Raw genomic sequence first — 15889 nt, forward strand, 5'->3', positions numbered from 1 at the left:
TGCCTAGGCCACCTTTAGGGAGTTATTTTTGTCAGTGGATTTTTATACATCCTTTTCCATTTGGCCAACTCTACTTTTTATGGAGTTGTTTTCTTCAGTGAATTTTTGTACATCTTTTTTCATTTTTTGTGCTTCCTTCATCAAGCTGTTGACTCTTTTTCATGAATTCTCTTGCATTACTCTCATTTCTTTTCCCAATGTTTCCTCTACCTCTCTTATGTGATTTTTTTTTTTCTTTTGGTGAGGCAGTTGGGGTTAAATGACTTGCCCAGAGTCACACAGCTAGTGAGTGTTACGTGTCTGAGGCCAGATTTGAACTCAGGTCCTCTTGACTCAAGGCCGTCTTTTTTTTGGGGGGTGGGGGGCACTGAGACCAATTGACTTTTTTCTTTGAGGCTTTGCATGTAAGCATGGTAACATTGTTGTCCTCTTCTGAGTTTGTCTTTTGACTTCCCTGTCACCGTAATAACTTTCTGTGGTCAGGTTCTCTTTTTCTGTTGCTTGCTCATTTTTCTAGACTATTTCTTGATTTCCACTTTTTTGTTAAAGTTGGACTCAGCTTTTAGGGTGGAGGGAGTACAATCCAAAGCTTCAGGTTTTTTTGTTTTATTGTTTTCAGAGCTAATTCTGGGGATCTCTAAGTTTTTAGTTCTTCCAAGGTGGTCTGATTTAAGAAGAGATGTGGTCACTGCTTTCCTGGTCTGTACTCTGGTCTGTGAGTGATTGCAAGCACTATTTTCTGCCCTGGAACTGTAACCAAGGTCCACACTTCATTTCAACCAGGAACTCTAGTGTACTAGTGCTTCTTCTTGCCCTGGAACTGTGACTAGGATACCTGTACAGGCAATGCAACAGGGTCCTGCACCCAGTGCCAACTAAGGGTTGCCTGTAATCTTCTTTTGACCAGTTATTTGACCCTCTTATTATTTGTAGGCTGAGAGCTCTGAAAGTCACTACAGATTCAATTGCCTCCAAGGCATGTTGCTAGCTTGCAATGGGTGTACGCCACTGCCAGCTGCCTTGAGCAGGGGCCTTGGTCTTGCTGCTGGCTTGAGCTGGGACTGAGGGTCTCACTGCTGGCTTGCACCAGGCATCAGGGCTTTGCTGCTGGCTTGCCTGGCAGAGCATGCATTGAACTGCACTTTGGTCCTTACCCCAGTGAGACAGACTTTTCCTGTCTACCTTCTAAGTTATCTTGGGCTAGAGTATTGTTTCACCCAGTCCTTTTTGTTGATTTTGCCGCTCCAGCGGCATTTTGAGGCATTATTTTAATGTTGTTTGCAGGGGAATTTGGGAGGGGTTGGTTGAGTCCCTGTCTTTACTCCACTATCTTGGTTCTGCCTCATAAGTTAAGTGTTTTGCAAACCTTAAAACACAATACAAATTTAGGATTTCTGATTTGTTTGTTTATTTATTTATTTATTTTGCTTTTGCTGAAGGAAGCATCACTTGTATGAAAAATAAGATTTATTTATTTATTTGACTAGGCAGTGGAGTTAAGTGACTTGCCCAGTATCACACAGCTAGTGAGTGTTATGTGTCTGAGGCCGGATTTGTAGTCAGGTGCTCCTGACTCCAGGGCTGGTATTGTATCCACTGCGCCACCTAACTGCTCCTTATTTTTGGTTTTATTGTTTAGTCTTGAAAATAAGTACAAAAGCATTTGCTAACTGTGCATACCATTTGATCCAGCAATACCACTGCTAGGTCTGTATTCAAAAGAGATCATAAAAAAGAGAAAAGGACCTACATGTACAAAAATATTTATAGCAGCTCTTATTGTGGTGGCAAAAAATTGGAAATTGAAGGGATGCCCATCAGTTAAGAAATGGCTGAACAAGTTGTAGTATATGAATGTAATGTAATATGAGTGTAACTTACTATTGTGCTATAAAAAATTCTGAGCAGGCAGATTTCAGAAAAACCTGGAAAGACTTACATGAACTGGTGCAGAGTGAAGTGAGCAGAACCAGGAGAACATTGTGCACAGTAAGAGCAACACTAGTGCGATGATCAGCTATGAATGACCTAATTCTTCTCAGCAATACAGTAATCCAACATAGTTACAAAGGTCTCAAGATGAAAAATGCTGTCTATGTCCAAAGAAAGAACTGATGGAATCTGAATGCAAAGCGAAGCATACTATTTTATCTTTATTTTTTCATGTTTTTTTCCTTTAGGTCTGTTTCTTCTTTCACAACATGACTAACATGGAAATATGTTTTACATGATTGCACATATGTTGCACATTGCACGTATATAACTTATATGCTTACTGTGTCAAAGAGGGGAGAAGAGAGAAGGGACAAAATTTGGAACTCAAATTTAAAAAAAATGAAAAATTGTCTTCCATGTAATTGGAAAAAAATAAAGAATACTATTAAAAAAAGAAAACATTTGCTAGCCCATGAATATTTTTGACTAATATATTGGCTCTCTGCCATACCTAGGTTTGGATATAAAATAGAGCAATATTCTTTTCTACTTGATTGATTTAAATTATTAGTGACTTCAAGCAGTGACTCTTGTGTTTTGTTACCTGTTGAAAATTCTCTTTACTTGTTTTCAAATATTACTTTTGTTTTCTATCCTAGACCCTTGGCTGCTACGTTCCAAAAGTCCTGTGGGGAACCCACAACTTATCCAGTTCAGTAGAGAAGTAATTGACTTACTGAAGAGCCAGCCATCTTGCATCATACCTGTGGGCAAATTCATCCCATCCTATCATCATCACTTTGCAAAGCAATGTCGTGTATCAGACTATGGATATTCCAGGTTAATGGAATTACTAGAAGCAGTGCCTCACGTATTGCAGGTGAGTGACCCTCAGGAAATTTTGTTGGGAGAAATGATTGTGTGAGAAATTCTGAAATGAGAGAAATTTTGCTTTGTAAAACAATGTTTGACATTAAGTTTTGTTACTGATAGGTAGCCTTGTGAGTTAGAAGATCAGAAAGCTCATAATTCATTTGAATGAGTCCCATAAAAAAAAACTTCTATTTAAAAAAAAAAAAAGGCCTTACCACTTCAAGCAGGAGAGTATGTTAAGGACAGAAGCTAGCTTGAAGACAGAAAATAGAGGCTGAAGATAAGAGGACACTGCATGTAAAAGTATTAGCAGTGGCTCTCTCCTTGTTGCTGATAACAAGCCTCACTGTACATTTGATAAATTGTCTTGCTTTCAGACTGGCTTGGATGTAGTGTTTCTGAGAACAGTATGGGGTGCTGGAAAGAGCCCTGAATTTGGAGACAAAAAAACAAAGATCAAAGCTAGCCCTGTTACTTTACCTTTTTGGACCTCAATTTCCCCCTCTACGTAATGAAGAAGTTGGACTTGATGACATCTGCAGCCCCTTCGAGTTGTAAATCCTATAATTCTGTAAATTTGAGTCATATAGATATAATCAAATTATTTCAAGTTCTCCAGAAATATTAACTTTTTCCAAGAGACAAGGTGCATTTCTTAGGCATACTATAAGAATCCTTTTTCTGAATTGATAGAATATTTTGCATTGCTGATGATATAACTCTTTGAAGGTGTATGTAGAACTGTTGGAAGCTGGAAAAGGAACACTGATTCTTAAATAATTTTCCTTATTTTTATACGTCAATTTCATAGCAAGTATTTCTATTTAAAATCAAAGTAAAGGGAACTCTTCTCTATCTGGAGCAATAGGAAGTGGATAATAGGTTTTAACAGGAAATAACATTGATAAATGAGAGTATGACTGTTGAGTTAATGCCTTGTAGTGGTAAGCACTCAGGTGTTTGTTGAGTATTTGTTTTAGTGAATGTTATGATTCTGATTAAGAGAATATTTGATTTTCAGATCCTTGGAATGGGTTCCAAACGATTGCTGACTCTGACCCACAGAGCCCAAGTAAAGCGCTTTACCCAAGATTTGTTGAAACTTCTCAAATCCCAGGCCAGTAAACAGGTTATTGTGAGAGAATTTTTGCAGGCTTATCATTGGTAAGTTTGTAAGAAAAAAAATTTAAATCCTTTTCCCCCAAAAGATTTAAAGATTATGTAGTATTTATATTTTCTGTTCCCTTGAAAAGCTAATGAAGTAATTTGAACCAATCATTTTATTTATTTTCTTCTCCATTTCCATTTTTAAATGCATAGGTGTTTCTCAAAAGACTGGGATGTTACCGAATATGGTGTTTGTGAGTTGATTGATATCATATCAGAAATTCCAGATACAACAATCTGTTTGACCCAACAGGATGATGAAATGGTGATCTGCATCCCCAAAAAAGGTGTGTTGGCCTAAGTTTGCTAAAAGTTTATCTTCAGTCTACATTTCACCACCCCAAATTTAGTCCTCATCACCTCATGCCCTAGACTATTGCAGTAGTCTTTTGGTTGGTTTCCCTTTCCCCAGTTTAAGCCATCCTTCATTCAGCTACCAGAGTGATTTTACTAAAGTGTGGTTCTAACCTTGTCAACCCTCTACTCAAAAAACTGTAGGGCCTCCTTGTCCCTTTGGCCTCAGATTCCCCCCCCCCCCCCCCCCGGTTTGGCTTGTAAAGCCTTTTCTCAAACCCCTTCCCACCTCTCCAGTCTTCTTATACTTCACTCCCCTCCACATACTCTGTGATCCAGTGACATTTGTCTCTTTTTTATTCCTTGCATGAGACACTCCATCTCTTGACTTCTTGCCTCTTCACTGGCTGTCTCCAATTCCTGGAATACTCTTCCTCCTCACTTCTGCCTTCTGACTTCCCTGGATTCCTTCAAGTCTTGGCTAAAATTCTACCTTCTACAAGAAGCCTTTCCTGGTCCCCCTTAAAAAACTTAGGCCTTCCCTCTTAGATTACCTTCCATCTACTCTGTACATAGTTGTTTGTTTGTACATAGTTTGTACGTGGTTGTATGTTGCCTCCCATGTTAGCATGTGAGCTCCTTGAGAGCAGGGCCTTTCTTTGTATCTTCAGTGCTTAGCCCAGTATATAGAACATAGTAAGTATTTAATAAATGTTTGCTTACTGAGTGACATTTTCTGACAAATTTTGTGACAAATACATTTTTGTTTTGTTGGAACTCATAATAGCTGGGTTGGAGATATACAATATCTCCACACAAATGGATGCATGGGTAAATAAAGGAAACGAAGAAATCAAGCCCATTTTCAAACCAGAAAATTACTTGTATAATAAGGAATTTTTATATGTAAAAATTAGAAGAGGACATTATCACTAACATAAAGTTTTATCATCAGAACTTTTATTTGCATTGCAAGGAACACCAGTTAGAAATGGTCTAGACCATGGTCATCTATGCTGTAGACCTCAGTAATAATTTTGATTTTGATTGTGTGACTAGGATATTCTTACTTCAGATTGGATTGTACATTTATCAGGACAAAAACCATGTAAATTTTAGATGTTTTCACATATCTGTAGTTAGTGATGATTATAAAAAAAGGGAAATGGCATTAAGAATTACCAAAATGTCTTTTTCAGGTACAGTAAGATTGAAGTTACTTAGGGGTTACCTATCCAACTAAAAATGATATTTGTCCTTACTTCTCCCTTCTGTTCTTCAGTAGGTCAGGGGATTACAGATTTAGAGCTGAGAAGGGTATCTTAGAGGTCATCTTTTCCAACTGCCTTATTTTTTAGATGTGCACCTAAGAACTGAAGAAGTTAAATGACTTTCCCGGGGTCATACATGACATTACCAGGATTCAAACTGAGCTCCTCTGACTCGTTTTTTTGTGCACTAAAGAGAACCTTCATCAAGGAAGTGAAGAAATTAAGCTCAAATCAATCAGTTCTAATTTTTAGAAAAATACCTCTGATAAAGTATTTGGTTGGAAAGGAAGATAAACTTATTAACAAAAAGGAATTTTCAGAGTGGCCTTATGAATTTATCGTATCTATCCTAGCATTTTCCTTCGTTACCATCTATCATCAAGTCCTAACTGGGTCATCCTGCCCCCCAATGTCAGTTCCTAGAAGATAAAGATTATGTCTTTTTAAGCAGCATATGAGACCTAGTAGACCATGGATACTAAATATATGTAAGCACTTGTAAAAGTTGTGATATTTGTTTTGTCTTTTAAAGAACGTACTCAGGATGAAATAGAAAGGACAAAACAATTCTGCAAAGAGGTTGTCGATTTGCTGCGGCATCAACCCCATTTCCGGATGCCCTTTAATAAATTTATTCCTTCTTATCATCACCACTTTGGCCGTCAGTGCAAACTTGCACACTATGGATTTACTAAACTACTTGAACTTTTTGAAGCTATTCCTGATGTTTTACAAGTAAGTTCAAAAGGGCATCTAATTTTAAAAATTTCGGTTACTTTTGTGTGCAGTTTGTGGAGAAGAGTTTTCACTTTGAGGACCTGTCTTGCCATGCCATAATAATTGCAGGCACACGTAACTGAAGTACTTTGGTTAAGAAAGTTACTGGCTGGTATGTCATTTTGGAGTGTGTGTATGATTTTTAAATTAAAAAAAAAGATTTAATTGATTTTGGTTCATATTGTTTTTTAGATAACCTGGTTAGATTTCAGACTCGTTTATTGCATGGTCTATATATTTTTAAACCTATTTAAAAACTTATGTGTGGGTTGTAGAGAGTATGTTAGAACTCTAGTAATTAGGATAGGTTATTGTTTAAGGTAAACCCAGCAGAGGAGGGAAGCCTTGATATTAGAATTGTGCCATAGGGAGGAAAAGTAACTTTCTCTTGCTTTGCAGGGAAGAGAGATGAAAACAAGAAAGGGGTGCAATCTGCAAATGTTTGAGTGCCACTTCAATACAGGGTCATTTACATTCAGAGGCTAGGAACCAGAAAATGTTGTTTATTAGACTGTAGGAGAGAAAGTGGCCTTTATTGTTGTTACTTCTGCCCGGTTGTTTCCATATGTCTGAGCTTTCGCAACATATTGAATCAGTGACCTTTAAACCAGCTGAATACAAACTGCCCACAGGAAATACTGCCAAGTTGAAAATAAACTTGAGCAGTTGTCTGAGTGATAGGCTGCCTACACAAACCCATAGCCAGCACTGTAATGGTTTAAAGCATCTTCACCTTCAGAAAAAGACTTTACCTGTATTTATTTTTTGTAATTAATGATCTTAGTAATGCAGAGATATGACAAGTGCTGTGATTACCACGAACAGTTGATGAAACTGAGAAAAACATCTTTAAGAAATAAACCCTTGGGGCAGCTAGGTGGTACAGTGAATAGAGCACCAGCCCTGGAGTCAGGAGTACCTGAGTTCAAATCCAGCCTCTGACACTTGACACTAGCTCTGTGACCCTGGGCAAGTCACTTAACCCCATGGCCTAGCCAAAAAAAACCAAAACAAAACAAAAAAATCCTTGTAAGCCATTGTGCTATTGATAAGATAAACAAAAGTACTTGCTAGTTAATAGTTTTATATACATGAATCCCTATTATTTGCTCACTGAGTTACAACATTTCATTTCCTTTTGTTTCCCTTTTTTAGGTATTGGAATGTGGACAAGAAAAGATCCTTACGTTGACAGAGGTAGAACGTGTCAAGGCTTTAGCTGCCCAGTTTGTTAAACTTCTTCGGTCTCAGAAGGACAACTGTCTTATGATGACTGATTTACTTACAGAATATGGTAAAACTTTTGGTTATACCCTACGTCTCCAAGACTATGATGTCAGTTCAGTTCCAGCATTAATGCAAAAACTCTGCCATGTTGTAAAGGTGAACTAATTTTTCTTTTTGGAGTGAATTTTGTAGTGGCCTGATTGTGTGTTTTACATTTTTTCAATGCCATAATGTTTAAATTAGCTTCATCTGTCAGTCAGTCTTGGTTGTTTAACTATATGATAAGGACTCTGTTATGGAATTGTTCCCAAGGGCTGCTCCAGGCTATTACAGCCATATTTCTTGTGCTATAACACTTTTACATGTTTTGCATAAACCATGAAAAATTCATGAAGAAAGGTCGGCCAGGAACCGTTTATAATGAAGTAATGTAGTTTGCCATTAACTTGAGTTTTTCAAAAAATTGCTTCTTATCAAACTTCCTTTGCAAGTTATTATCAACATTTTATTAGGTAAAATAAGAGCCAAGGCTTTAGGTTTGTTCCCTCCTTCACTGCCGCATTTTCAAACCAACACATTGACCTTTTGAACTCATGGATTCACTTTGTCTTCTGAGTATTTTACTCCCAGACTTCTCTTGGAGTTTTGGAAAACAAATTATTGTCTCATCTACCTAACTTTTGGTCTAATGGATAACACTTTACCTTAGGAGAAATAATTCAGGAACATTATCTCTTTATCAGCAAATCTCACTGACTACAAAAAGTACAACTGCATGAATGTGGCCTAGATTGTCTCAGTTTTGAAAGTTCAGATTTTTTGTCTTTTCTCAGGTTGCTGACACAGAATCTGGCAAACAAATTCAACTGATAAATAGGAAGTCTCTTCGGTCTCTCACTGCCCAGCTACTGGTGGTGTTAATGTCTTGGGAAGAAACCTCCTTTCTTTCTGTTGACCAGCTCAAGAGACATTATGAAACTACCTATAGTGCTTTTCTCAACCCTTGTGAATATGGATTCATGACCTTGTCTGAACTATTGAAGAGTCTGCCCTACTTGGTTGAGGTATAAGACTGTTTGGCTTTAGTCATTAGAATAGTGTTAATACATTGGTTGGAATTTGCATTTAGGGTTTTAAGAAATTGTGTTCTTGTTGTAGCTTCTCAAACAAGGTAGTTTGTATTATAATGCTACTGGTTTTTTAAATTGTTATTGTTGTTGGTATTAATAGGTTTTTACCACTGACACGACTGAAGAGTATGTGAAGCTCACCAGTTTGTATTTGTTTGCAAAAAATGTTCGGTCTCTACTTCACACCTACCACTACCAGCAAATATTCCTTCATGAATTTCCTGTGGCCTACACCAAATACATAGGAGAGGCGTTGCAGCCCAAGACCTTTGGTTATAGTAGCCTGGAGGAGCTCTTGGGATCAATTCCTCAGGTAGCCATTTACACTTTGATTTGTGTTGAGAGTCTCTTTATAGAGTCATATGTTCACTCTGTTGCCAGACTAATACAATGGCGGGCAGTTTAAATTTAGCTTAAATTTATATTTAGTTTAAATTTAAATTTGAAAATATATACCAGATAAATTTGTATGTATTTTTTTACTAAAATGGAGAACTCAAGCAGTTATTTGATTTTTTTTTAGTGTTGTATACGTAAAAACATTGAGAGATTTGTACATAGAAGTATCTAAGTTGTGTGTACATCAAAGAAGTTGTATTTTTTTACATATCTTTTAAAAAAAATTTATTATGAATTTATTTTTAGTTTTCAGCATTCACTTCCACAAGATTTTGAGTTCCAAATTTTCTCCCTTTCTCACCCCTCCCCCTACTGCAAGACAACATGCATTCTGAATACCCCTTCCCCCATCTACCCTACCTTCTATCACATGCCCTTCTCTTATCTCCTTCCCCTTCTATTTTCCCGTAGGGTAGGATAGATTTCTATACCTCATTGCTTGTGTATCTTATTTCCCAGTTGCATGTGAAAACAATTTTTTAACACTTGTTTTTAAAACTTTGAGTTTCAAATTTTCTCCCTTCCTCCCTCCCCACCCACTCTCATTGAGAAGGCAGGCAACTCGATACAGGTTATACATGTGTAGTCACACTTCCATAGTAGTCATATTCTGAAAAACTAACTATTTCCCTTCATCCTGTCCTGCCCCCCATTTATTCTATTTTGTCTTTTGACCCTGTCCCTCTTCAGAAGTATTTGCTTCTGATTACCCCCTCCCCCAGTCTACTCTCCCTTCTATCATCCCCCTGCAAAGAAGTATTTTAAATCAGGAAATTGGTTCATAGTAGTTCTGGAAATGATGACTCTAAAGGAGATGAATATTCTCTGTTTTATAAATATAAGCTTTGTAAAGATAAATTATTTTTAGCTATTCCATACTGCTCCAAAAGCTAAGGAAAAGACTATAGAAAATTATTTTTAACTTTCCAGGCATATTTCTTTATATACAGCTACTAAATTCTCAACTTTGACTTAAATATGATAGGACTTGGAAATTCTTGACAGGCAAGATCATGCTTGATAAGATTTAAGGATGGATGTGGGTGTGTATGGGGTGTGTGTGGGGGGGTTCCGCACCACCTTCCCTCCATTGACTAGGAATGTGTTTTATTGTAGGTGGTCTGGATAAAAGGACATGGTCACAAGAGAATTGTTGTTTTAAAAAATGACATGAAAAGTGAGTAAACTTGAAAAAGAAATAAAAAAGGTTTTCGTCCAGTAATTTATATTTTCTGACCTGTGTATGTTTTGTCTTCTAGCTCGATTGAGTTCTCCCAGTTTTTCTCCTGCCAATCATGTGAGTGATCATGAAAACCCGACAGAAGACAACAGTGAGCTTACTCTGGAGACACCTGAATCTTGTGCCTCCTTAGGACTTACCCTGGGAACATGTACTAACGGTAAGAGAAAACTTAGGAGAAGTAAATGCAAACAAGGGTATGGATAAAGTTAGGCTCTCCAAGTCCCTTTTCAGTTCTAAAATTCTATGACCACATTATTTATTTAGATCAGGCCTGTGCAACATGTCGTGGCCCATGAGTGGTATGTTGTACAGGCCTGTTTTACATCCCCTGCATTTTTCACTGGCTGCCCAGAATCCTTTGGTGGGCTGCAAGCAGTCTCTGGCTGTATGTTGTGCAGGCCTGATCTAGATAGTATGGTCTACGTCTGTTATTTTGTCTGCAGTTGATAAGCCATTACATCTGGTAAAGGTTTAGAGCCTACGTGGGAAACCTGTGGCCATAAGGGCACATGTGGCCCTCTAGGTCCTCAAGTGTGGCCCTTTGACTGAATCCAAACTTCACAGAACAAATCCCCTTAATAAAAGGATTGTTCTGTAAAACTTGGACTAACTCCCCACACCCAAGGACCTCGAGGCCACAGGTTCCCCACCCCTAGTTTAGAGCCTTGGCCTTTATATTTAATTTTTACTTTTAAAGAACATTTTCACATGCACCACTAAATGTTGTTTTCATGTAGTCCTCTGAGGTAGGCAGGGCTGGTGGCATTTCTCCCATCTAAAAAGTGAAAAGGCTGAGGTAAAGATAAACCAGTAATTTGAGGAAATTAATTTGTTCTTTTGAATCACTGTAATCCATTTATTTTATTCTTCTAGGACTCAAGTTTTTTGAGCCAGAAATAGGACTTTTTCTCTTCAAATATCTGTTTTTTGATGGAGGATGGCATTCTTCTTTCTATAAAGAGTCCTCCAGTTTGGGACAGGATTTGCTGTACAGTTGCTGGTTTTTGTTTTTTTTTAATACTTTCCTTGCATTTTAAGGCTTAGAAGTCTGAACAGTTGCTGGTCTCTTCTTCCCACAGGTCCTAATCAAACTGAGCAGGAGCTCCTCTGCTTAACTAATACTTCACCTGTAGACCTTTTGTGTGAGCCAGTCCCTTCTTGCTTGCCATCCCCACAACTGAGACCTGATCCAGTCATTCTTGAGTCTACTGATCTTATTCAGTTTGAGGAACATCCCCGAGCTCCTTGTGGTAGGATTTACTGAGTTTTCATCATTTACCTGGAAACAAGCAGCTATTATTATTAGTATTTTTTGTTATTGTATAAATTTAAGTGGACAGTGTTAAATGTTTGGAAGTCATTATTTTACATGGTAAAATTCCCAGTGTTTGACCTTTATAGCTAACTTTCAGTTATTGTTACAAACAGGACAAAGAGAGAGTATCATGGATAAATGAAATCTACAGATAAAATAAGTATTATGCCATATACCTATAAAGAGTAGCCTATTATGTAAAATGACAAAAATCAGCTCCTTTAATTTATACTTCAATTTCTTGCCCAAAGAGTTTTTATAAAAGCGGTACAAAAGCAGTTGCATAGGCTGATTTGAGTTTTAAAAGCAGTTGCATAGGCTGATTTGAGTTTTATCTCCTGCCTTTTCTTATATACCCTTAGAATAACCTAATAGTTAATAAGCATTTTTTAAAGTACCCACTATATCCCAGTCACCGTGATTAGTGCTAAGAATACAAAGAAAGACAAAAAACAATTCTTGCTGCTAGGACCTCAAAGTTTATCTACACAAAAGCTAAATACAACCTAAATAGTAAATAATCCATAGAGGAAAGGTACTAGAATTAAGTGAGGAAAGGCTTCCATTCCAGAGAAAGTGGGATTTTAGTTGGATCTTGAAGGGAGGGAGCCAAGAGGTGACAGTGAAGAGGGAGAACATTCTGAGTATGGGGACAGCCACTGAAAGTGCTTGAAGCCTAGAGAGAGTGTCTTGTTTGAAGAGCAGCAAGGAGACCAGGATCAGTAGATGAAGGAGCATGTGTGTGTTTGAAGGGAGGAGGGCAATGAAAGATATTTGTAAGAAGACCAGAAGGGGGAGAGTGAGGGATGTCTAAGTTTTGAAGGGGCTTTGAATGACAGTCAGGTTATCTGGATGATCTATGACCTGGGTAAATTTTTTTCTGTGAAATTGAAGGTTAATAATATGTAATATTATTTGTACACCTCCATATTGATTACATAAGTTATGAAGTACCAGCATCTGTTCTTCAGTGAATGTTTGAGTATTCTGGATACTTTGTACAATACCAAGTATCAATATATCTTCCTTTAAGGAAAGCCAGTATATAAAAAATCAAGTTTACACAACTATTGAAATAGAGGAAGTTTGTTATATTACAAAGAAGTTCATTCAACTAGGGTTCCTTACAGTAGCTTTTCTGTTGTGAGTTCATATATGGATCATTATCTAGTTGGCAGATTTTTGAGACAAAAAAATGTTAGGAGTTATTGCCCATTAAGAAATAAGCTAGAAATGAAGAGAACATCTGAAATTATTCTTTACTTCAGTAGAAAGATGTGATTCTGTTGATTTAAATGTGATTGATAACAACTTTTCAGAAGCACAGCTACTTTGTAAGGTAGGGTGTACTTGTATGTGACATGGAAAATTAATCCAAAGTATTTTAGAGACAGCCCAGTATAATGGTTAGAGCGCTACTCAGGCAGACACAGGTTCAAATCCCAGTTCTGACATTCATTAACTGTATGACTCTAGGCCAGTCACTTAATCTCTAAGTGTCTCAAGCAGCAATTTAGAACTTCTCTGCTTAGTCATGAAGACCTCTACTGGTCTACTGTTGCTGATCTCAAACTGAAATTCATTAAACTAGTGGTCTATTAATGTATGTTTTGGGAAAAGAGGAGCCAAGGAAACAAGTTGTTCTCCCATTTGATGGAGTTGAATGAATGTTTTGTCTTTCTGTCTTCACAGAAATTATGTTTTTAACAGAAGAACAACAAACTAAAATTACAGTTAGCAAAGAAAAACTGACTTCTGGCCCTGGGATGCCTGATGCATTGGAAAATGTCTCAGGGACTTCTTGTTCATCCTTGGATATCTCAGAGTCTCGGCCAAGCAAGGACCCAGTGGAGAGCCCAGCCAAAAAGCAACACAAAAACAAAGTGAAATTGGCAGCCAACTTTTCTTTTGCACCCATAACCAAGCTTTAACTTTGATTTGTGACATGGAATTAGGAGGGAAAAGCACTGTCTGACTCTGCACACAAAAAATAGGTTCAAAGCTATTTGCACGCCCTTTCATGTTTTAATGAAAACCCTATGAGCCATTTAATTTCTATTAAGATGGATTTGAAAATGTTTTTGTTCCTTTCACCTTGAACACAGCTTTTGGCTGAAGAGTTTTTTTAATTATTTGAAAAAACTTCCCAGCACTTATTCAAGAATCCTTTAGGTATTTTACCAAATTTTCTTAATTATAATGAAATAAAATGGTGTTCGGTAAAAAGAAAGAGGTAAGAATTCAAATAGAAAGATTTGGGTTTTATTTCCATTAAACTTCATCAGTGGTGTAATCTTACATGTTAGCATATAATATTCATTAGACACTGCTTACTGATGTTGTTTTCCGACAGTATTAATAAAATGCATGATCCGTCTTTCAAAAGCCTGTTAAGTAAACAAGTGTTTATGCACTAGAATGGAACGGGTAAGCAAGGAGTTTTGAATGTATTTGTAGGTAGGGGTATGTATGGTAATTGTTTCTGTGTGACTTGTAAGTCCACCTCATTTTTCATTTTACTATGTCTGGAGATGACAGATGTGGCTTTGTGACAAAATTTATTTTAAATGTTTTTTGTCACTTTCGGTTCCATTTAGGAGCTTTCTAGGAAGTTGAGGATATTTTAAGCTTCCCTTTTATGTTATGTTCCAGTTTGACATGGATTAGGTTAAGGAAAGGAGATGGTCTTGGTGTCTTGAGTTTAAAGTCGGTGTTTGGGTTACAGCACACACATTTTGTGTGTCTAGAGGTGGTATTGGTGGGAAAGAGTCTGATTTTTCTAAACTATGCATTGAATGCATAAATTATGAATCAGAGCAGGTTATGAGAAGCGCTTTAACCTGAGAGGTATCAATACTATTTCCACTGGAAAGAGACACAGTGATTCTATCTATGCAGGAGAAGGCCAAGGTTGATCTGCTTAACCTTGTTTCTGTACTTTTAAAACAAGTTTGGGTAACTGGGAAGCTTTGTGTGTATGTTGGCAATATTGTCTTTTAGCTGTTTTTATTCTGATGGTTACTTCTAGTGTTGATAGCGTGTTCAGTTGTTTGTGGTGTTTGATCTTGGCATTTGGAAAAGCCAGCCTTTGAAGTAGCACTGCACTAGTGGAATGGCCTTACTTTAGAGTTGGCTGAAATGTCCATTGGCAGATGGCCTCTTACCCCTTCTGGGTAAACCCAACATTTACAATGGATTGTATTTGTTGGGCAAAGAGACAGATGGAAGTGCTCATAAAACAGAAAGAACCTGTCACACGATGTCTTCCACTAGTTAAGTGATTTCTTTTTTGAGGTTAATATTTTTGTAATGTACTAGAAAGCCAGAAAATGGGCTCAGATTTCATCGCCAGCATTTGGAAAAATGCCACAGAATAGCTACTAGAGATAATTTTACAAATTAGATTTTGTTTGGGAAAAAAAAAAAGAAACCAGAGATTCTTAGTATTTGATATATGGCCATGATTCAGATGGAGATTCACTGGAAATTTTTCTGGGTATAATGGTACAGTGTGACTCCTTCTGTAGGCATATTTCCTCTACAGACATAGTACAATGAGAAAAAATGCAAACATAACTTTTTTTTAAAGATGCTTTTAAACATTTCATCAGTTTATGGATCAAAAACATCAGTTAATTACACAAAGATTTCATAAAGCAGAGTTTGCGCATTAGGACTTTTGTTTTAAAAATATGCAAAATATTGTGGACTTAAAGAATATAAAGGTGTAATTACAAGTCACTCGAAACAGTCCAAAAGAAAAGGTTCCTGAGGCAATCATAAGGGAAGAAGAATCTGCAATCCTACAATATCTTATGAATGTGGCAGTTGTACCATTATGGAGGTCAGCCAGGTGGGCCTAGGTCCATGTGTAATTCTAATAAATCACTGTTTGAAAGTAAGAAAATTCATTAGGTGGGAAGTTGTGTTCATGATGTATTATAAAATGGCCAATCTAATTGCAATATATTTTTTTAATCCAAAGGCTTAATTAAATGATGTGACTAAATGATCTATAAGAATTAGGACAATTAAATTATTTCTGGTTGGAAAGATTTACCAATTTAGATTTGTCTGTTTAAAAAAAAAGTCACCAAAACTCCCTCTCCCATCCTGCACTGTTTGTTTTGGATTGGGTAGAGGGGAAGAAATGTTTTCTTAACTGTCTACTTTGTTTGAACACTTTTTGTGGTTCAAAGTGCTGTTTTGTGTGTTGGGACCAAACAGTTGTCAATAAAATTTACAAGCAAGCATAACA

At 37.0% G+C, this 15889-nt stretch overlaps 1 protein-coding gene across 3 annotated transcripts in view; it reads left to right on the forward strand.

Moving 5' to 3' along the window:
• The window catches only part of MARF1 (meiosis regulator and mRNA stability factor 1), a 50677-nt gene extending 34788 nt beyond the window's left edge, over positions 1-15889 (forward strand). For all 3 annotated transcript variants that reach the window (XM_027839210.1, XM_027839212.1, XM_027839211.1), the window contains exons 17-27: positions 2595-2815; positions 3830-3972; positions 4129-4262; positions 6073-6275; positions 7473-7700; positions 8378-8608; positions 8775-8987; positions 10190-10250; positions 10333-10473; positions 11396-11566; positions 13324-15889. In XM_027839210.1, coding sequence (XP_027695011.1) covers positions 2595-2815; positions 3830-3972; positions 4129-4262; positions 6073-6275; positions 7473-7700; positions 8378-8608; positions 8775-8987; positions 10190-10250; positions 10333-10473; positions 11396-11566; positions 13324-13562 — 1985 coding nt within the window. In that variant the 3' untranslated portion in view covers positions 13563-15889. The remainder of the gene's footprint in view (positions 1-2594; positions 2816-3829; positions 3973-4128; positions 4263-6072; positions 6276-7472; positions 7701-8377; positions 8609-8774; positions 8988-10189; positions 10251-10332; positions 10474-11395; positions 11567-13323) is intronic.

The sequence above is a fragment of the Vombatus ursinus genome, unplaced genomic scaffold, assembly GCF_900497805.2.
Source record: "Vombatus ursinus unplaced genomic scaffold, bare-nosed wombat genome assembly UNPS02014832.1, whole genome shotgun sequence".
In the NCBI taxonomy this organism is placed as follows: Eukaryota; Metazoa; Chordata; class Mammalia; order Diprotodontia; family Vombatidae; genus Vombatus; species Vombatus ursinus.